Source organism: Mirounga leonina, unplaced genomic scaffold (genome assembly GCF_011800145.1).
Source record: "Mirounga leonina isolate KUSES-001 unplaced genomic scaffold, KU_Mleo_1.0 Mir_175, whole genome shotgun sequence".
In the NCBI taxonomy this organism is placed as follows: Eukaryota; Metazoa; Chordata; class Mammalia; order Carnivora; family Phocidae; genus Mirounga; species Mirounga leonina.
Genome location: NW_023270453.1, coordinates 2,105,763 through 2,129,378, shown reverse-complemented (window position 1 = coordinate 2,129,378; position 23,616 = coordinate 2,105,763). Strand labels below are relative to the sequence as shown.

Here is a 23,616-nt window from a genome sequence, read left to right as displayed (position 1 = left end):
AGTTCTTGAATTAATTCATATTGCAATGTTGTTAGAAATCGTGTTTATTTAATGTCTAGGTGCGGCATCAAAGAGAAACCACCGAGTTCTTAACTTGGACTGTGGTACATTCTAAAGTTATTAAAGCGTTAAATATCAAATACTTCATAAAATAGCACTGTTTAACATTATCAACTCAATTTAAATACTTAATGTCAAGAGATGTCAAGAATATTGTCAAAATTCACTCATGAAGAAAAAATAATGAAATCACTAAAAATATCTAAGCCCACTTAATTAGCTGAGGAACAGAGCCATTGCTGTGTATTGGAAGCATGGACCATTCATTTCTTCCCTCCCTCAACTCTCAGCAAATACTGACTGAGTGAGTTAATGTGTGCACAGGGCTTACTACATCACCTGTCACTTAGTAAGCCTCCATAAATCTTAACAACTATCACTGTCCACTATGTTCAAGGCATGCCAGGCATCAAAGGAGAGGGGTGACAAAAACGATTGCCCTCCTCGAGCAATAATGGCCTGGACATCTGTTCTTTCCCCAGCTGAAGAAATGGCTCTGAATACTCAGGGCATTTCCAGTTAAATATGTAAGTCAAGGACTCCAATTACACACCCAGAATGGCAGGCCTGAACTGGTTTTTAGCCACATAAACAAGTCATTGCTTCATTAATTATTATTTTAATCTATTTATAAATTCTAAAGATTAATTAAAAAACCCCATAAACCTACCTAAAATTAAAAAAAAATAAACTTTTAATCCTTTGTTACACTATCAAACTGTGACTTTCACATTTTGATGCAGAGAGTTAAGCATGGTCATCTTAAAATATTTGGGGGGAAAACTATCAGGAAAAGACAATGATGAAAAATATTTTTAAACATGCTATCTCATGTGCCGTGATGTGTCTGTGTGTACATAGTGTGTACGTCATCATCCTAATACTGACAATTCGAGAATGTTGTTGAACAGTGTTCTCTAATTTTGGCTGTTAGAAACCAAGTATATCCACACCTGTTCAACTGCTCAAATCTGACCTTCAAAGAGAACCTATAGATACTGTCAAATACAGCAGGAAAAGAAAATGATGTATTTGTCCTAAATCTGTGTAGGTTGGAGAGAGCAGGGAAGAGTTTAGAAGGCGGAACCTTGGGGTAAATATAATCTATCTCGTTCTTACAGTTTCTTCTCATGCCTTTATTTCCATTTCTCTCTGCAGCTGCATTACTTAATGCACGTTCCTTCAGGGCTATCAAACTTTGTTATCTACTTTATACCTGATACAATAAAAGAGTTTTTAGGAAGCTCCTATTAGAGCTATGAAAAACATAACTAAGAGCCCAGAGGAATCAACTTACTAAAAGCAAATGCCAATTTAAAAGGAGGCAGACATTGCTTTTTTTATTGTTTTGCTACATGATTTCTTTTTTATGAAGCATAGGCAAAATAAGCAATAGGAAATTTAGAACAATGGCTTCAGAAATTGGGTCTATTAAGAATTTGGGTGAAAGATAGCTATTCCATGTGAGTATGCCATTTCTTCCATGAAAATATGGAACTCAAGAGGTTTTGCAAAAGCAAGATGTTAAGCTAATTTTGCAACAAACAAAGACTTCTTATCAGAGAAAAATACATTGTGCCCTCTTCCTTAAAACAGTGGTCAGATTCCACCAGCACTGACACAGATGGATGATGGTTCCATGATGGTCTTCCCACACAAGAGTCCTGAGGTTGAGAGTTTTTATTGCAGTAGCATAAAAGCCATAAAACAATAACTTTAGGGGCATCTGGGTGGCTCAGTCAGTTAAGTGTCTGACTCTCGGTTTCAGCTAAGGTCATGATCTCATAATGGTCATGAGATAGGGTCCCACACTGGGCTCCATGCTGAGTGTGGAGCCTATTTGAGATTCTCTCTCTCTCCTATCCCTCTGCCCTCCCACTCCCTGCTCGTGTGTGCTTTCTCACTCTCTCCAAAAAAAAAAAAAAAAATAGCTTTCATTATCCTAAGGCAACAACAAAACACACAAGTGTGACTCAATTTTCATTTCACATTGGTAAGATTTATTGACTAGAGATCTGGAAGCTCACTAAAGCTCTAAGGATTTCAGCTCTATTTGGAATGTCCCATAGTATTTATGAAACCAAAATCTCTTTTAGCGAACAACAAAGTTCTTCCACTAACAGACAATACTAATATTTTCTATTTAATGCTTCTCCTTACAATGAAAGGAGATAAAACCAAGATAGAGAAGTAAATAGACACGAAGATCATAAAACAGAAGGTGAAAATGGAAGAAAAAACATTTTTTTGGAGGCTTCATAAATCTGAAACTGGAAAAGTAAGGAAATATGTGTAAACATGCACAGTAGAGTAAATGAACCAAAGATATGCACCCACAATCATAAAAAGAGAAAAATCCTCAAAAAGAAGCCAGCCCACTGTGGGGGATGACCGTGGAGTAGGTAAAAGAAGAGGAGGATTATAGAAGTGTCATTTGCGTGCACAGTGCATCCCATGTTGCCATGTAGTTGTCAGAAAAACTCTCTAAAATAGGTATCATTCCCACTTTAGAGAATAAAATACAGAGGCTGGGAGATTAAGCAGGAAGGCAGCAGAGCAATGGTCTCTGCATATGAACACCAGGATAAAGGTCTGATGTCCTCAAAGATGAGGTAGAGGTTTTGAAAGCCTCACGATGACAACAGCGTCATAGTAGATGGCCAAACTCCAAATGCAAAAATAGAAATAAAAGTAATGCCTTATTGATTCCTCAGCCCATTAGGGTTGGTATAAAAAATACCATAGACTGGTGGCTTAAGCAACAAATTACTTCTTGCTGTTCTAGAGACTAAGAAGTCCAAGATCAAGACGCTGGCAGATTCAGTGTCTGACGAGGATCCATTTCCTGGTTCATAGATACACTGATTCCTTTTCCTGAGTCCTTAAATGGCAGACGGGGATGAGGGAGCTCTCTGGGGCCTCTTCTATAAGGGCACTAAATCCACCCTCTTGACCCAGTCACCTCCCAAAGGCCACACCTCCTAATACCATCACCCTGGGGTTAGGAATTTGACATGTGAATTTGGAAGGGACACAAGCATTCAGTCTGTAACAATTAGTTAACATAGATGTAACACAAATAGAGAAAATAATCTTGGGGTTTTTCTCACAGGCTTACTTTTTTTTTGTAATCAGAATAAGGAAAATTACCCCTCAGAAGCTTTCCAATAAAGAATATAGGATGCAATACATTACTGTCATATTTTCTTAAGAGTTGACTACAGTTTTATCAATTAATGTGGGTCTAAGAACTTAATGAGTTGTGGGGGGTTTTTTTCTTCTTTTTTTTTTTTAAGGACAAAGAATCTGGATTTGGACAGTCACAAGGGAATTGCTAAAATGAATGAAGACATGACTATAAATGAGAAAGTATGAAGATACTGCTGGTTGTGAAGTAAATATTAAATAATGAGCTAAACCCTTATTAGATCTCATCTAGGCTATGAGCAAAGTGGTTGAGCTAATCGGTCATCAAATAGGCCCATGATGTGGGCCTTTTTGTTCAAATAACTTTTTCGGGTGCCATCAAGGGTTCCAAATCAGAGCCTCAAGCCCTCATGGCACCTGCTTCTCTCCACAAGCCCCAAGTGAGTGCTAAATCCACATTTATGCCAAATACAGCAACAAGATGATTTTTTTTAATCTGATAGAATTCTGAGCACTATAGAGAGTTCTCCTTGACTGCAGAAGACAGAAACAAGCCAGATTGCCTCCAGGTTTTAGTTTGTTGGTTTTTAATTATAAGCTGTGAAGAGACAAGTGCTTAAAAAACCAGCTTGCTGCATAATAAACTATGAATAAACAGACTTTAACATAAAAATGAGATAATCTACAACTGAGTTGAAACCAACAAGTTTTAAAGACATGCATAATCATCACTGCCATACAAAACAAGTGCTCAAACTTTGGAAATCATATGTAAAAATAAAAGCAATCATTACTATTTCATATGTTGAATTTCCAGCAGGTTCCCCAGACCAATTAAATCAGACTTTCTGGGGTGGGAATGGAAGGGACTGAACACTGGTGTCTTATTTTTGAAGGCTTCCAAGCAATTGAAATGGGCAGCCAGGGTGAAGAACCACTGAGCTACTGTGAGCTTCCTTCTCCCCAGCCCGACACAAATTTAGAGGCTCATGTGACCCTATACATGCTATTCCCAAATTCCTGCTCTCCCCCTGAAAAGGACTGAATATTTGTGTTCCCCACCCCCAAAACTCATATGCTGAAATCCAAACCCCTAAGATGATGGTATGGGGAGGTGTGGCCTTTGGGAGGTGATTAGGTCATGAGAATGGAGCGTTATGAATGGGATTAGTGCCCTCATGAGAGGCCAGAGAGCTAGCTAGCTCTCTTTCCATCAGGTGGGGACACACGGAGAAGACAGCAGTCTGCAACCTGGGAAGAGGACCCTCACCAGACTCAACCATGCCGGCAGCCTGATCTCAGACTTCCAGACTCCAATACAGCGAGAAATCAATTTCTGTTGTTTGTCAGCTATCCAGTCTATGGTGGTCTGTTGTAGCTGTGGGAAGGGGCTAAAACACGTATCTCCGGGGCGCCTGGGTGGCTCAGTCATTAAGCGTCTGCCTTCGGCTCAGGTCATGATCCCAGGGTCCTGGGATCGAGCCTCCGCGTCGGGCTCCCTGCTTGGCGGGAAGCCTGCTTCTCCCTCTCCCACTCCCCCTGCTTGTGTTCCCTCTCTCGCTATGTATCTCTCTGTCAAATAAATAAATAAAATCTTAAAAAAAAAAAATTTAAAACACGTATCTCCCCCCCTGACTTGTTTGTATTTGTGGAGGCAAATGTTTAACCCTGGACCAGAGAAGCAAGCAGGGATCCTGGGAAGAAATCTCAGTAAGAGGAAGCTCACTGGAGAATAACCCAGCCACTAATATGCAGCACTCAGGGGACAAGCTAAGGCAAGCACCACGGGACACCACCCAGGGAGGGCTGACCAGTGGAAGCTGACCCCACTTCCCAGGGGCTGACCAGAACAGGACCTGGTTACCATCTCAGAGGGAAAGGGGGGCTGCGGAGTTTGGAATCGTGTAGCCAAAAAAAATGTCTTTACAGATGCAAAAATTATCCCTCAAGCCAATGATAAGTTCCTAACAATTTTCTCCATCTAGACCCCAATACCATCTTGGTTTTAATTTTCTGTTCTTAGATAAATGCTATTACTAGAGGGTATTGCAAACCTCCTTTGAGAAAATTCAAAACATGTGAAAATATTTCATCACCTAGGTATGTGTCCCTGTGAAACATCAGCGGGAGAGATATGTATCACAGGACTTCTGCTTTCCAAGGAATATCAAATATGAATATAATAAAATTTGAGTAAATGAAATCTTACAAGTAGGCGGATGACTTTGGTTTGCTCAGGACTCACCCAGTTGCAGCAGAGAAAATTCTGTTCCCCGGGAACCCCCTTGGTCTCAGGCCAATCAGCACGGCTGGTCGCCCTACTTACAACATGCCAGGCCCTGTGTGTAGCATGTCACGTGCATTAGGTGGAGAAATTGTCACCACTTTACTGATGGCAAAGTGCCCATTTTACAGATGGAGAATCTGCAGGCTACAGGGATTCAGTAACAGTTGACCACTCACTCCAGCAGCAGGGAAGATGGGAGTGAGGGGAAGGGAAAGCCGAGAGAAAAGAGGTTTAATGCGTGGAGAGGTGTGTGGGGCAGCTTCGTTCTGCTCACAGAGGTGACTCTCACTCGCACTGACTTTTCTGTGGTATACTTGGGGGTATAAATGCCACAGGAAGTTGAGGTGAATGTGGTTGATGAGGTGTGCTAGAACATCTTTGGAAAAAATTATAGTGAGAATAATGCATTCACTTTTGGAAAAGTTCGCTCAAATCATAGAGAATAGCATTGTTTCTGAAGCAATGGCTTTCAGATTTCTTTTAAGGGTCATTTTCGCATCTGGTAAGTTTCTGGAGTGCATGTGTGTGTGTGTGTGTGTGATCTTTGTTTCTTCTTCCCTTTGCCAATAGTATCCTATATTATCCTGGCCAATCATCATTCAGTCACCTTATCCTGTATGAACAGTTTTCAAGTGTGTGTTCAAGCCACATCTCCTAATATGACTTCAACCACTCTCCCACTGAGCAAGGAAGACCCCAATCATGATGCCACCTGACAATTTTCAAAATCCTTCTGTAGGACACTGCGTGCAAAATGTTACTTCCCCAAATCAGCATCAGAAGAGTGACAAGCTCTATAGACGTGCTAAGAATTTAGTTGCAAACATAATTAAGTCCAGAAGACTGTTTACTATTTCTTCTCTAAATTTAAATAATAGATTTATAATGTTGCTTTAGTCAAATATAAATTGGATATTTAAAGATTCCTAATTACCTATTAACTAGATTATGTACTTTTTAAAATTATGCATATATGAATTACATCTGACCATTTTGTTTATATATTTGGCTTAGTTGCCCCAAGTAAGAATTTCTAAAGTATTGTTTTGGGGCTCTGCTGTTCCTAAATATCAAAAAAAGAAACACAAAATTAGTTATTTTTTAAATGATCAGCCAGTTAAACTTAGCCTCACAAGCCCAGAAAAGCAGTACATTTTGATTTCAAAACTAACTGGTTTTTCTCTAGAAAAAATAAGTCTGTGAATGTTCTCTGGAAGAACTGAACCAAGACATACTGTAGTTTGAACAGAACTAGAGAGATTTAAAGTTAAGAATATCTGCTATTTTGCTTCAGAATAATCTAGCCAATTTACTCTTACATTAGATTTAAATATCAACTTGTATATTTTTCTCTCAGATTTGTTTCTCATTTTTAGCTATATAATTCAGGATAAACTCCCCAACTTATAACTGTAACACAAACCAGAGATATAAGCAGGATTGTCACTGAGGGAAAAGGAGATAATTTCTGCCCCAAATTACAGAGTCTTGAATAATGTTCTCATGGCACAAAATCAATGAGGTATGTATCTGTGTCTACACGTGCACATGCATGCTATCTCCCAAAATGAAAATAAAGGAATGCATAGTATGGAGATATATATATTTGTAGTTTTCTGACAAGAAAGACATAATTGGGGGCAGTTCTTTGGTAAGATGAAGGCAATAAAGAACCTAAGGATAGCAGGGACACGGGGATAAATGTTTCCATTTAGGTAAATCATAGCACTGAATCCAGCTTTCAGACACAAATTATGCCATGACTGAAAAGTCAACTCATAGCAAATCCCAATTTTCCTCAGTGAAAACCACCACCAATACTGTGCAAGTCAATCTCATGTAGAAAAATTCATTATTCAAGTACAATGAAAGAAAGTCTCATTATGCCATTGTAGAGGATATTTTGTGAATACTTATCAGATAAATATATGTAGCATTGTTTTTTGTAACATATTTTTAAAGACTTAAAAACAGAATATGCATTTGGTTTATTCTTGCACTAATCAATTCAAATACTGACTCTTAGGAAATATGACCAATCCACAAGTAGTTCCCAAATACAGTTTTACATGAGATGTCTTTAGTGACAAACCACACTAAATATCATATGTACACACATCTCAATAATGATAACACTTCTGAATGAGCAAGTATACTTTTTTCAACCAATAGACATATATGAAACGGAACCAATGTGTCCCTGACATGATTTGAAGATAGGGAAATGTAGGAAAATGAATATAAAGGATTGTCTGGGTCTTCTAGAGCCCAAGCTTCAGCTTAAGGGAAGTGGCTGGGGCTGAAGAAAGAGGCAGGTGTAAGAGTCACAGTCGGGTAGGGAGCTGAGCAGCCGGTCATTGGAATCAAAGGCACATAGTGTTAAAGACATGTAGACAGGACCCAGGTAAGATTCCGACAGGCTAGTAAATAAATTCAGTACACACGGGTCAGATATATGGTGGAAGATAAAGATCAAAAACCAGAATGTCTGAAAAATGTGGCATGGGCGGACCAGGAATATTTTTGGAACAGGATTAGGCACTAAAGAGTAGGGAATCTGGCCACAAGGGGAGAACCACACAACAATGAGCTGGGGCAACAGGAGATAATGACCAAACAAAACGCAGAAACTCAATACAACCCCCAGCTGCAGCAGCCTGGGGAAATTTTAAGTAGTTCCTGTAAAAGTCAGGATCCAATCCCCATGACCTCCTAGCCTGGGGCTTGGGGCAGAGGGGTGTGGGGCACCTGGATGAAACAGGAAGTGGGGGAGAGCAAGGAAAGTCATAACTACAAAGGTAACATTATGACTGTTTTATATCTAAGACAGAGAGGTAAATACACATGTATACTCAGTCTATTACCCAATTTGGACATCAAATTTGAACCATACGAACCAAAAATGACTATTTCCATTTTCATTACTAATGTTCAACAATATGGAAAAGCTACTCTCTCCCTCTCCATGTGCGTCACTTTACCATTTACAAAGCTCTTCTAAAGTTTTCCCCTTGGACGCATATGCCATGGCCACATCTATCTCCTTCCCGATGATCAAACCTTCTCTTTTCCCCAATCAGCTCGGCTTCGCAGGAAATATATTTTTAATGTTTTATTGTTTGCTACTTTAAGTGTCAGATGTTTCTCCTTCATACACATATGGAACCCTTTGATTTAATTTTGGCAAATCAATGAAAGACACATGTGCATCTTGGAACAAGTGCTATTCATTAGTATTTGATCCTTTTCCCAACTTCACACTCAGAAAAGGAAACTTATGACGTTTCTTTCTTTTTTTGGGGGGGGGGGATTCTTAATCTCAGGAGACATTATGACGTTTCTTTCATTCCCAGTCTAATGATACCAGGAATATGAATTTCTCTAAGGACTTCAAATTCAATCAGAATCCTGAACCTTTTTCTTGGGGGTGCAACTGAACTAACTAAAAGTTTCTAACAGTGTGCAGGGTGTGCTTTCCCATAGGCTTTTTAGCTAGATGGCTAAATATGATCATGTAATCACCAACAACAGGATCTTACATTATAAAGGACTCGTTTATTTTCCTATAGGCTAATTTCACACAAAAATTTATCTCAGCAATTTATCACAGAAGTATCTCAGTCATCAATTCTTTAAATCTTCCTACCTTCAATGTAGACACTTAAAACGTCATTTTTTGATGGATATTGCTCACTTCTCGAATTCATATTGGAAACGACGCTCAAATACAGTAGGGAAATAGTACAACTGAAAGTTTCTTGTTAAAGGTATTTTCTTTGCAGAAGTCAGGCTAGGAAGGAGCTGGAGTTTTTCAGAGGGTTGGGGTTGCCAATCAATAACCAGAAAACTGAAGTATTGGTTCCAAGAGAAATACTGGTACAGTTAGATTAAATGAAGGCAAAAGAGTTCAAAATCCGGAGTGCATTTCCTAGTTGGTTGTTCCAGTTATCTAATTTTAAAGTCACGCTCACCATTAAAAACCAGTAACACTGAATTTGGGGCAGAATGCCATCTGTAAATCATAAAACATAAATCCTCAATGGGCAGGGAGAATCAACAGAAAAATTAATGCAGACACTGAGCAACAGATTGTGACTTTATGAACACTTCATATTAAAGGAGATTTTGAAACACTGCTCGTTTGATGCCTGTCCATCACTTTCAAAACAAAGAGTTTATTATTGTGCCTGCATTTGATATTTCTGTTCTCAATATAATGGCAAATTGAAATTTTAATGATGGCTATTATCCTTAGGAATTAAGGGAGCATTCTGTGGGCTTCACTGTGTCTAGGGAAGAGATGACTTCTCCTTGCATTTTGTCTCCTTCCATTCACCATTTCTTCATGGAGCATTCCTGGTCCTGCGCTAGGTACTGGAAGGAGAGCTAACTGGCACGTTCATTCTCTGCCACTGTGGAGTTCATGACCAAACAATAAACTAGAGTACGCTGAGACAGAAGCCATACAAGGTACGGATTTCAGAATTCTGATGGGCACTTTCACTTTATTAAGTTCCTACTAAGGACAGTTGTCACAAGTGAAATAAAACCCTGAAATGAGGAGTATTTGTATGAGAACCGAAGTGTTAATGTAGGAATACTTTACTGATTTCTTGGTTATGAAAGGTCACTGGCTGACTCAGGCTTTGTAATAAACAGAGGTTACAATGTTATATTTCAGTGATACATCTTACATTTCTACTTTTTCAAGAAACTATAATAAGGGTTATTTTTACACTGTTACCCTCAACCAAATTAGCTCTAATTAGACTTAATAAAGACTAATACCAAGTTTTAGTGATTTAGCACATGTAGCAAAGCTGTTCCTTTGTATTTCAGATCAGACTTTAATTTGAATATATGTATGTATCAACAATATTTATTAAGTGTTTTGCAGGTACTGTTCTAGATACTAGTTATAGAATTCAGGACAAAGCAGGCAGAAAGAGTCTGTTCTAATAGAGTTTATTATATTCTGGGGGAGCCATAATTAATTAATACATAATGAAATATCAGGTAGTAAAAAGAGCAATAGATGTATACCCAGAAGTGGAAATGCTAGATAGTTCTATTTTTAATTTTTTGAGGAACCCCTATACTGTCTTCCATGGTGGCTGCACCATTCTACATTCCCACCAACAGTGTATAAGAGTTCCAATTTCTCCACATCCTTGCCAACATTTATCTTTTTTTGCTTTTTTGAGTTTTTTAGGATAACAGCCCATCTAACAGATAAGAGGTCATATGTCACTGTGATTTTGATCTGCATTCCCCTGATCTGATAGAGATATCTGTGTCTCCTGGTTCATTGCAGAACTCTTCACAATAACCAAAATATGACTACAGCCCAAATGGCCATTGACGGATGAATGGATAAAGAAAATGATATATACATACAATGGAATATCATTCAGCCTTAAAAAAGAAAGAAATCCTACCATTTGTGACAACATGGATCAACCTAGAGGACATTATACTAAGTGAAATAAGCCAATGATAGAAGGACAAATATTGCGTGATTCTACTAATAGGAGGTTTCTAAAATAGTCAAACTCACAGAGCAGAGAACAATGGCACTTGTCAAGGGCAGAGGGAGGGGAAAATGGGAAATTGTTGCTCAGTGGGTATAAAGTTTCAATTATGAAGATGAATGAGTTCTAGAGATCTGCTGTACAACACAATACCTGTGGTTAACAATACACTGCTGAGTATTGTAGATGTTAAGAGGATAGCTCTCATGTTAAGTGTTCTTATCACTCACACACACACACACACACAAACCAAACACACACACACACAAACCAAACACACACACACACACACAAGGAAAGTTTTAGAGGTGATGGATATGTTTAGTACCTTGCTTGTGGTGATGGTATCATGGGTATATGCGTATGTCCAAACTCATTAAAATTTAGACATTAACTATGTACAAATGTTGTCTATCAACTATGCTTCGGTAAACCTTAAAAGAAGAGTTATAGATAAAAATAAAGCAGGGTAAGGGGATAGGGAGTTATGGGTGTATGTGGGTTGAGAGCTTTCTAGGTAGAGAGGTCAAGGAAAGCACTTCTAATTAGTTGAGATTTAATCAGAGACCTGAAGAAAGGGAGGCAAGCCACAAAGCACCTGCGACTGTTGCAGGCCAAGAACCCATGGTGAGAGAAGGCCTACCATGCTGAGACAGCCAGGAGGTCCGGGTGAAGACAGTCTGGGAGAAGATGAAACTGGAGATATGACCAAGTGCCAGACATGCAACACCTTGTAGCCTGTGGATCTTGGTTCTTAGCTGAAGCGTGAGTGGAACCATTAGAGAATTTTGAGCAAGGGCATCATGCTGATGCAAGTTTTTAAAGGATCACTGGCAGCTGGGCAAAGGCCAGATCAAAGAGGGCAAGGATGATAGGACAAAGACCAGGAGCCTACTTCTGACCTCTCAAAGAGATGGGATGGGATGGGATTTGCTCAGGGAGCACTGGACCTGGTGAGGAGTGGCTGGATTGGGGACATCTCTGTCGTGAGCAGGGCCAACGGGCTTACAGATGGCTTGAATATGAAACGTGAGAGGAAGTAAGGCAACAAGGATGTCACCAGTTTTGTTGGCATATGGTTCTGAATGATTATGTCATCAGCTGCGATGGTGAACAAAGACAAGAACAGATATTTGTTTGTTGGTTTGTTTGGGAAGACAGGAAATAACACACTGGTTCCAGACATAAGATTTGAGATGCCTATCCAACATCCAGCAGGATGGAGTCTGGAGTCTGAAAGTCGTGAGAGTAGGAAGGTGCTATGATTTTGGTGTTTCTACTCTTCTGCATCAGTGATGAATGTCAACCATGAGAGACATTGTGACACTTGAAATAAAAACCCACAATGCTGTCTCTGCACCATGAGCCCCTCTACAAGACTGCTCAGAAGGCCTTCTGGTCACATGACACCCAAGGAGTCCATTCTCTTGGCAGAATCTAAATCATCCAATGCAGACTAGATCCTTAGACAAGCTCCCAGAGTGGGTTAAACTTCCAAGTCAGAGACCCAATTACCTACCAGTCTCAAGAACTGGTCCTCTACATAGCCTCTATATTTTCTGTAGGACAGAGCCCAAGCAGAGTGCCCAGAAAAGACATTCGGTTGCACGCTGTTTCTGCAGAGACTGTGGCTTGACACCCCCCACACTCTGGTCTGGTCTTCAGCCCCTTTCCTGGACATACAGCCCCTGGGCTTAAGATGTCCCAGAGTACGCCAAGTTTCCAATGTGCTGTGTTCTGTCGTATGCTGCTTTTCTGCCGAAAACACTCCTTTCGCATTTCCCCACCTGGCTAACTCTAACTCCAGGTGTCACTCCATCACAATGCCTTCCTGAGCGCAATGGGTTAATGCATCTTGCTCTCTCACCAGAATGTGAGTTCTTCAAGGACAATAACTATATCTTTATTTTCTCTGTTTCTAGAGTCTTGCACATAGGGGGAGATAAATGTTTGGTGAATAAACAGATGGAGGTGTGGGTGCCTTTAAAACACCTTTAGGTTTTGGGCACTTGGCTCCCTAATTGGTGCATCACCCTCTTGGTCCACAGTCTACTGAGAGTTCCAGGATGTACTGAAGCATCTCTTGCAACCTAACCTCTTCTGAAGACACAGTGCACCGACTGGAATGTTATAGGCACAGCCCAGCTGACGCAGTCACCGAATTCAGAAGCACATTGTCCATCGGTGAAGGCAGGACTAAGTCATCCCAATCAGATTCCTTCACAATAAAATGGAAAAGTTCACAAGGTTGGAAAACTGCAAATGTCTATTTTAAAAAGTGCATCTGCTTTTCCTCCCCCATTCCCTCCCATACCCTCGTAGGCTCCAGAGGGAATCAGAAAACACAAAATACCTGAAGCCAAATGGAACACCAGTTCAAACCGAGAAGGGTAAACACTGGGCAAGATTGCAAACACATACAAACACTAGCAACACAGACCACTGTGAGTTTGGGGCAACCGAAGAAATACAAAGTAGTACCAGAAGGCAAATAGATGTTGCAGGCAAGTGAACTGAAGACAAACACAAAGATCAAAGAAAACCTTTCAGTGAAATAAGCAAGAACCATCAGGAGTATTGCCAGTCACGGAACTGTGTGTCAAATGAAAATAAGTTAACCTAATCTGATACCAAAAGGCAATAAAGATAATTTCAAATAATACTATTCAAGAATCAAAACAAAATTAGATCAAGTTTAAATAAAAGCCTCTTTTATTGAATCAAAGTAACACAGTAGAGATGTAAAATGAAAATCCTTTGGTAACTTAATACCTTGGAAAGCAGATTGAAAAGTAAGAAAGCCCAAAATAATCACATAAGAAAATGAAAATATTCAGCAATCAAAGCAAGAGGGGGAAAATATCACGAGAAACACGTAACGAAAACAATGATACAGACTTAAAGGAGAAGGCCCCTATGCTAATGCTCATGAAAACCAAATGTGAACGATGAAAACATGGTACTTTTGCCTCAAGAAAAGGAGCCAATCGTTTAACCCTTTGTCTCAACAATTTCTTCTGACTCATAGGAAGGACCCTAAAACTATAACTCTCCCAACTGCCCGGTCACTTAATTCACAAAATACAATGGATCACCTTTAGAACAGAAGCACATTCTCATACATAGAGAAGCAAGGGCCGGGTGGGGGGGGGGGGGTGTTATTTAAATCTATGGCACTTAGCTTAGGAAAATGTAAGAGATCTTAGAGAGTTCTTGTCCTATATCCTTCTTGTTACAGATGTGGACTCTGTGTCTAACGTCAGATGGCCTCCAGAGAACTCAGGCCACGTGGGCGAGAGCTAGGGTGAAGTCCACAGTCTTGTCCTGTGGCCTGGTGCCGTGTCCACTACAACATGGCATGGCCACACACACCCTTAATGGCAGGGAGAGAACCCACTATTATAGAGCCTCTCTCTGGGACTTAGCACATTTCATCATATAAAGTCCTAATGTAGATGTTAAAAAAATCACCAAAATCTGGAAGAAAAAATGGCATTTCTAAATACTTACATTTTCTTTTTTCTTCATCTTACCACTAACAAGTACTGTTTTAAAAATTCTTTTCAACTTCTAGAATGGCATTTAAACCAATACATATGATTTACTCAAGACACTAAAGGTTTTCATCAAATAGCCATCAAGACCATAAAAGTTTTTTCCTTCTATGGAGTCAATCAGCACCTCCTTACCAGGGCCCAGCATAGTACACATTTCAAAGAGGACCCTGAATTTCAAAGTAACCAAAAAGTCATGGATACTACTCCTTCCCTTCCCCATCAGGAAAACAAAACAAAACAACACTGGGAATGTTTCCATTTTAGGTTTGTTTTTTTTTTTTCCAGCTATGCTTTAATGTCTTTGAAACATATCAAAACATCATCAAAACAAAAATGGAAGAATTTCCTTAAGAGCCTTCCACAACAGATTTGTATTTTAAAAAATAATTATACTATATATATTTATAGATGCAGTTCTAGTTTTTAAGATATGAGTTTGTTGTACATCTGAAACTAATACCATGTTATATGTCAATCATTCCTCAATTTTAAAAAAAAAAGAATGAGCAGGAAAAAATAATTTGGTCATTTCGTGTATTCACCTTCTGTAGGGCTTCTATTCTAGCGAGGCAGAGACAGATGAGCAAATAAACAAAGAGATATATAATATCTCAGGTGGTGTCAAATGCTAACGGAGGGGGGGAAAAAGGAGGGTAAAGAACAGACAGGGAAGGAAAGGGTGCTATTTTATCTCTGGTAGTTAGAGAGGGTCTCTCTGATAAAGTGACATCTGAGCAGAATCGTGGAAAAAAAGTGGGACTAGCCAAAAGCAAATACGGGGATGAGAGGGAACGTTCCAGGCAGGGAAGAAGTTCAGTCCAAAGGTCCAGAGTGGGAGCTTGCTTGGAAGGTTTGAGGAAAGCAGGGAGACAGGACAGTGGGGGTGGACAGAGAATGGGAGGAAACGAGCTTAGGGTAGCAGCCAGGGCCCAGAGCAGGTGAGGGCCTTGTAGGCAATGATGAGGATCTGGGTTATATTCAGCAGAATATTCAGCGGAAGAATGACATGATCTGACTTACGTTTCAGAAAGCTCCTTCTGGCCGCCAGGGGGGAGAACAGAGCGGGGCAGAGGGTAGGCAGCGTGGGATGACAAGAGCAGAAGCAGGAAAACAGTCCGGTGGCTACTATGAGGATCCGAGGCAGAGGGGGTCCCAAGCGCTAGGATTCTGGATGCATTTTTCCTGGTAGAGCTGACAAGATTTGCTAATGGGTTGGAGGAGGGTGTGAGTAAAGGATAGGAGCCAAGGATGACTCCACAGAGTTTGACCTCAGGACCTGGACAGCTGCAGTTGTCCCTTAGCAAACTGGGGACCTGAGAAAGAACAGGTTGCTGGGGGGAAGGAGGGGAGTAGGGATATTGTTTTGAACATATTAGGTTTGGTATGTCACTAATCATCTGAATACAGACATAAGGTGCCAATTGATAGAATGTGCCTTGCTTCCCTTAAAATAAATAGATATTGAGGTATAAAGCAAAGGTAAAGATGTGCCAGTAAGTGTTATAATGCTCATCCAAGTAATGGTGTACCCACAAGATATCTGTATTAATTCAAAAAGATTTTGGACTACATGGGAGTATGCTCCTAATTCTATTTTCCAAAATAGGGAATATCACTAAGAGCAGAGCATCTTGGCCCCGTAGCAGGGGGATGAGCACGACAAGGCATCTTTAAAGGCATTTTATAAGACATTATTTAAGCTCCTGAGACACCGCCTTCCTGCCAGAAATCTCGCCCCCGCCCATCGCCCCGCCACTACCTTCCATGGAGTCTGAAATTCCTCCATTTTAAAAACGTAATTATTCCCTATTAATGTGTTACTCTTACATTCTGCCATAACTGTAAGAATATTTATGTATACCATCTTTCAATGGAGACATTTTCTCATTCAGTTTGGCAGGGTATAGGGTCCTTTTGCTAAAAATAATTAGAAAAAAGAAGATGTGGCTTAGGAAGAGAAAGAAGGGATAACCTAACAACAGTGGGTTTTCACAGTGCAGTGCTAGAGGTGGAGAATGGAGGGAGTCCACAGGTGCTGAGGGACCAGACACATCTGGGAGGGGGGGTCTGAATTCTCCTTCTCTATGCAGGTTCTTCCAGGCCCTTCTCATCGCCTCCTCCCACAGCTGTAACCTGTGTAGCCTTCCCTCTGAATTCTGACTGCCTACTCGACACCTCCATTTGAACATCTCACTGACACATCATTTCAGTGTTCTGTTCTCTCTCTCAAAGGCGTTCTTCTCCCAAAGCCCCCTTGGCCTAGTTAACAGCATTGAGCATTGGCATTTCGGCTCAAATCTTCCTTCCCCAGGAAGGCTTCCCTAACATCAAGGCCAGATGGAATTCCCCTGTTATACATCTTGTAGCCCCCATGCTCTCCCCTCACGGCACTTACTCTGTTCTTAATTATATATTAGTTGGGTCAGTATCTGTTTAATGTCAGGGTCCCCCACCAAACTCTAAGCCCCTTAGAGCAGATGCGCATCTCTTTTGCTCGTTGCTATTTGCATCGCCGGATTCCGGCTCTTGGCTGGTGTACAAAGAGCACTCAATTAACATTTGGTGAATAAATGAATGAAGGCTGTGTTGGGTGTACAGAGATGAAGGAGAAGGGTCACTGCTAAGGCAAAGTCTCTAAGGTACATTGCATCAACTCCAAAATGCTGGACTGAGTAAAGTTGACTAAGATGGATTGAAATTTCTTCTTGTATTTGCTTTGGGTTTTGTTCATCTCATCAAGCATTGTCATTATTCTGTACCTCCAGAACCACAGAGGACACTGAAGGGAGAAATCCATAACCCCAAATCCAAAATAAAAAAACTCAAGAAGTTACTGAACCCTTTGCTAGAAGAGCAGTCACAGAAAGGGGAGACCACCCATGTCTATCTCATCTACAGGAGAGCAAAACTAATTGACAAATTCTTCACTAGAATCGTAGAGAAAGGAGATCTTTTAAAACTTTGTAGTAAGGAGGGATCTTAAAAAGAAAAAAAAGTAAACTCATAAAACAGTAGAAAAGTGGCTGCCAGGGGCTGGGGGGTGGGGGAAAAAGGGAGAAGTTGGGAAGGGATACAAACGTTGAGCTGTAAGATGAATAAGCTCTGAGGATCTAACGTATAACGTGGTTATAATGGTTGACAACACTGTATTGTCTAGTTGAAATCTACTAGGAGAGTAGAACGTGAATGTTCTCTCACACACGAATAGAAGATAACTATGTGAGGTGATGGATGTGCTAATTAACTAGATGGGGGGGAGGTCCCTTCACAACGTGCTCATATATCAGATCATCCCAATGGACACTTCCGATATCTTAAATTTTATATGCTAATTGTACCTCAGTGAATCTGAAACATAAAAGAAAAAAAAAAACTTTCTACCAGGCTAAGGCCAGCCTAAAGGCATAATTTAAGATGTACAGGATGTAATTGATTTTAACCTCCTAAGTGCTTTATTCGAACGAATGGAAAAAACAATCACACAACTGCAAGAGTTTTCATGGTCTCATCTGGTCTTCAGTCACTTTACTTTCTCTCCAACCACCCCTACCCCCCGTGTTAAGTTGCTCAACATCAAAATTGCCTGCCTTAGGGATTTATTTCAGCAATACGACCTCTGCGGTTGAAAAGGAAATTCAGGATTCCAGTAGTTCTTATGCGCTTCTGGCCCCTTACCCCACTGCCCATGGCACTAAAATGTACCCGCACCGTAGTCTTAAATGTCAATAAGACCTTTATCCACAGGATTCGTTTAACATCCAAAACAATTTCAACTAAAAAATCTAGACCTAATCCACTAGCTTGGATGCAGAAAACAGAAGAGAGGATGACTACAGGAAATATAGGGAAGATTATTAACAATCAACAGTATTTTCCACTTTAAAAAAAAAAATCTCATATCTCAAGTATCACATCCGATTTGTTTTAGGCAAGATCTAGCTCTGTCTGCAAATGTATATCGATACTGTAATGCACACAAATTCATAGCAACCCCTCTTAGCCACTCAAATATAACTGTAAGATGGATTTTCCTTAATGGAAATCAGATACAAACTCCACAGAACTCCAGTGTCCACTCAGGCTGCGTACGTCCATCACAGCCAACTGTGAAACAGATTCATGTAGCAGGTCCCAAGACCCTTTTGTCATTAAAAATCCATTGGTGGTGAAAATAGGGAAGGGGCGCCTGGGTGGCTCAGTTGGTTGGGCGACTGCCTTCGGCTCAGGTCATGATCCTGAAGTCCTGGGATCGAGTCCCGCATCGGGCTCCCTGCTCAGCAGGGAGTCTGCTTCTCCCTCTGATCCTCCCCCCTCTCATGCTCTCTCTGTCTCATGCTCTCTCTCAAATAAATAAATAAAATCTTTAAAAAAAAAAAGAAAAAGAAAATAGGGAAGTAAGACAGGAAAAACAAACATGCAGGAATGCAAATTAGTAGTTTAAAAGAAAAGGACTCAACTTTCTAAACAGAATTTAAAATTTTCAAATACACCCAGGCTATGTGTTTGTGCAAAGGTGAAGAATGTTAGACGCACTTGTGACATATTTACAAAATGAATTATCGTTCTCTGAGACTGGTTAATGTTTGCTACCTCCTTCGTCCGACGGTCTGGTTACCTCACTGCAGCATGAAAAGCTAGGGTAAATCTCGGATATTTCTGATTTGTCATCTCCCAGACCTGTACCAAAAGTGCTGCTCGAGTGAGATCGAGAACGGTGTCTCCTATAGTGATTCGCCTTTTCTATATTGGAGGGAAAATTTTCACATTTGTGATTAAGTGACTTGAAGAACAAAAAAAAAAAAAGAAGAAAGAAAAAAAGAAGAGAAAAATTACTTAAAAGTTTAACAAGGAAGAAAAACAGTTTCTTACTAAATAAAAATGCCAAAGCTCAACTATTATAAGCTCTAGTCACCTACTACCAAAGGTCAGCATACATTGCTGAACGATCGTTTACACTCATTGTAAGTCTAGATTTTAAAGGAGAAATGGGGGATGGGAAATGGACAAGAACTAAGAAAACACTGGCAAACTAAAATATTTCTATCAAACGTAACATCTGGTTAGATATAATCGCTTTCAAGAATCCCCAAGCATACAGCATTTGTTGCCTTTTCTTTGTCTTCCAAAAATTTAATGACAATTTGGCTGATTATGTGGATCAAACTGACTACAAAAGTATTCGAGTCCCTACTTTGCCGTGGGCTTTCAATTTCATTAATGTCAGTAATGAAATGTAGAGTATAAATCAGGGGATAGAGTCAGACCCAAACGATATGATACATCTATTTATATTGTTTAAAATAATTGCATAACTGTCAAAGCTTCAGTTTGTTAAACACTATCTGAAAGTCTGAAATGTCAAACCATCGCTATCACGGTACCCAAACAACCAAACCATTCAGGTTTTGCTTTTAGTTAGAAACATGCAGTCTAAATTAAAAGTCAAATAAACTTGCATATCTATACACTGTAAATTTTGCATTATACAAACACTCAGACATACATTTTAAAGGTACCTAAAAGTCTGTCTTATTTTAACACGTTCATGATGCTATATAGAAAACCTCCCTGCTGTTTTATATATAAATCTTAACATCTACCTTTAAAATGTTGGAACAGTGTTTTCCATGAAACAAACCTGTATGTCTCAGCACTTTAGTGCAGTCCAAATAACTGCATTTGAAAGCCCAGAAAACCTATAAAATCACATTCACTAATGAAAAGCAGACATCAGGAATCTCTGGACACCTTTCTAAGTGAATCTAGAACAAACGAATCTAAGATACATTAAAAATTGCCTTTGGAAAGTTTGTTTTCATAAATGATTAATGGTATTTTAAAGCTGCATAGCATTTTTTTTTTTTTTTTTGGTTTTTCAAATCCTCAACTTTAAAATTTACATCACACAGTTGGTACCATGAGCTTCTACCGCTTAGAGTAGCTTCACTCTCAGGACAAAACCACGTAAATGGGGAGAAACTCAAAATGTAAGCAGTACCAGAGAGCATATGGAGACTTCTAGACTGAATATTGTCTTCCAGGGGATCAAGGTCGAAGATGGAGCCAGGATCTGTACGCCAAACTTTGAGGTCTTTTACCAAAAAGAAGAAATCAACAAATCAAGAATGAATTTTAAAAAGTCAGCATCAGAGTCAAGTGCAAGTCTGGAAAAAGATGCATGTAATCAGCAAACCAGTAATAAGCCCTGCAGACTTCAGAGGAGAACAAAGGGACAGTCACCTTCACAAGGATTTAGCAAGAAAACTTTGTGAGCAAACTTCAGTTGCCTGGTTTATTCTTCGTTGACCTTCCATCTGGAGCCTGTGACTCATCACCCAAGACACCGGACAACTCCCCGCCTCCCTGAACACTCGTGCTCTCTACACACTGGAAGAGGTACAATGTTTGATTTAAACTCCCGATCAAGGACACGTGAGTAATTCATAGGAAGTGACTGAGAGGTTTTTGTCTGAGAAAACAAAGAACAAAAACTTCTCTCCCCGAAACAAGTGTTTGAAATGTAGGTAAGTGGCAAGCCCACCTTTCATTGGGAGCCCGTGAGTACAAGCTAACCCACACAAGACACATTTACTGGAAAAGTGCAATAAAGCACAGCACTGATCAAGGAATGGTGAGGGATGGAAAGATGAGCAAGGAGCAGCTTCCAGCTCTCAAGGGACCAGAGACGCGTTCACTGCCATACTTAGCAATCAGACCGAGCAAGCCAATTCACTCTCCTATCTGAGTTGGAGGCAAAATTCAAATACAGTAACTTCCAGGTTTACCCGTGTCTCCAGCTAATGGTGCTCAGGTCCTAAAATGATCTGCACAGTGCAGTATTCACAACAGGAGAGTGAAAAATCTAGCTATGGACAGAAATGGAGCTTGAGTAAAAACAATTAATTAATGAGCTGGAAGTGGAGCTCTGAGTATCTGTAATTTGTATTATGTGCTGGGCACTACCGTCCATCACAACATAAGTCACTTATGCTTCATGCCATATTTAAGTAGGAACTATTACCATCCCCGTTTTATAAATGGGGAAACTAAGGCATAGAGAGATCAAGTTAGCCGGGCCATTGTTACACAACTAGTAAATAGCAGAGCCTCCAGCAAAAATCAAAGCGGCACAAATTGGCTTAGTCTGAACTGCTCAGGAAATCTCCAAACCTGCATTTCCCTGCCTGGCTCAGAAGTTCGCTTATTGAACGTACTTCATTTTTCGGCTTCAGAGGAAAGTCCTCAATGGAAAACAGTCTCCCCCAATAAGAAGAAATAAAGTGACTTCCAGATTACCCAATAAGGGAATAATTTAGAGACATATATGTTGAAGTTTTTAAAAAAAATAATGATTTCTATCCCAAAGGTAGTGAGTACTTAATTCTGAGAGCTCAATTCTAGACAATCTCCCAGTTTCTAACAAGAATTTCACCATTATTCCTGGCCCCTGATCTAGGGCGGAGGACCCCGGTATAAGCTGTGCACCGTCAGGGTCTCCACCCTCAAGGGATGAATCAGACCCTCTGCACTCACTATCCCCTGTGAGATGTTAATCCAAAGCAATGAAATTAACTCCATGTTACTTTCAATGAAAACATCTCAACCCATCCATCCAACTTACTGTGATTCTTTTACACGATCACCTTTGCAAGATGTGCAAGAACTCTCAATAGTGTGCAAATGTGTGTGGAAAGGACTTTCAGACTCACTAAATCATTCAAGGAACTTAGAGCCTGGACCTCAGTACCGTTGCTTTACATGAAGACATTACCCAGTCAGATACACACTTCCCTCACCCAACCCACCTCTAAATGGCCTTTCACTAGTTCCAAAAAAAATAAACTCTTCCCTGTGAAGATTATGGATGAGTGTAGAATGATTCCCAAAAATATTATCTGAGCTTTAGGATTTGACTAGCTACGAAAATACCAACAACAGTCATTTGGAAGTACGGGTCATTGATATGTATTGAAAAGTCAATAATTGTCTTTCTAGCCCTGCCTAGGACTCTGGGGTGATCACTGCTGTCTCAGCCGCCATTCCATGCTACGTTCCTAAGATGTCCCCAGACAGACGAGAAGAACAGTGAGAAGTTTCCTTTGTCTCAGATTTATGGCGCTTGTAGACAGCTCCCGATTATCCCCATCCAGAGATAATATTCAAAAAAACATAAGCTATTCATATTATGGAATACCATCATAATTTCTCTGGCACTTTATTTGTGGTAAAAGGACCGAAATGGGATTTTTTCCGTTATTTCTGTCCCACATGTAGACAATGTCTGCAGTACAATGCATTGATCAAACACGTAAGTGAAAGGAAAACAAAATAATTGTTCAACCTTCACTCATGTCTGACATTTGGGCTGCTTCCTTGCTTAACAAGAACACTCTTAAGGCCAGAAAGTTATTAAAGACAGAGAAGGTCCAATAATAGAAAGGATTGGCACTGATAACCTGGCAAGTACCATGGATCCCATTCAATATGGCACCAAAGTAGCACTTAGCCTGTGGTTCATTTTCAGTTGGGCACCACATCAAACATTTGAGGAGGGGTCTAGTGAATAAGGAGGCTGATTCAAAAGCTAAGCCAAGGACAATCTTTCTGACTGTGTGGGCCTGCAGAGAAAGACCATCAGCTTACCGACAATGATTCCAGGTCTCCTGTCCATCTCCACAATGTGAGGATGGACGCCTTTGTAGGCCGCATCGCTGACCACTTGGGTGTTTTTCCTCACTCGCTCCGTCACAGGGTCATCTACAACAGGAGTAAAGCCCCTTCCCTTTGTCTTTTCAAAATCTTCATGATATTTTACCTGAAAAAAGGAAAAACAACATTAACTCAAACTGGAATTTCCTGATTGTTACATACCTCACAAAATTTTGATATGGCAACTGCATCTAGATTATTTTCCACATATATGTATCTAGAATCAACTGCATCTAAGACTCAACTGCATCTAGATTCAACTGCATCTAGATTATTTGCCACATATATGTATCTAGAATCAACTGCATCTAGATTCAACTGCATC

General features: G+C 40.1%; 1 protein-coding gene across 3 annotated transcripts in view; it reads right to left on the bottom strand.

Moving 5' to 3' along the window:
* Positions 1 to 23,616, bottom strand: part of NEBL (nebulette) — a 346,705-nt gene that overhangs the window by 8,570 nt on the left and 314,519 nt on the right. The window contains exons 24-26 of one of the 3 annotated variants that reach the window (XM_035021515.1): positions 23,226 to 23,397; positions 20,581 to 20,673; positions 19,173 to 19,322 (exon numbers count right to left, since the gene is read on the bottom strand). In XM_035021515.1, the coding sequence (XP_034877406.1) occupies positions 19,173 to 19,322; positions 20,581 to 20,673; positions 23,226 to 23,397 (415 nt within the window). The remainder of the gene's footprint in view (positions 1 to 19,172; positions 19,323 to 20,580; positions 20,674 to 23,225; positions 23,398 to 23,616) is intronic. The other 2 variants (XM_035021513.1, XM_035021514.1) reach the window with 2 other exon arrangements.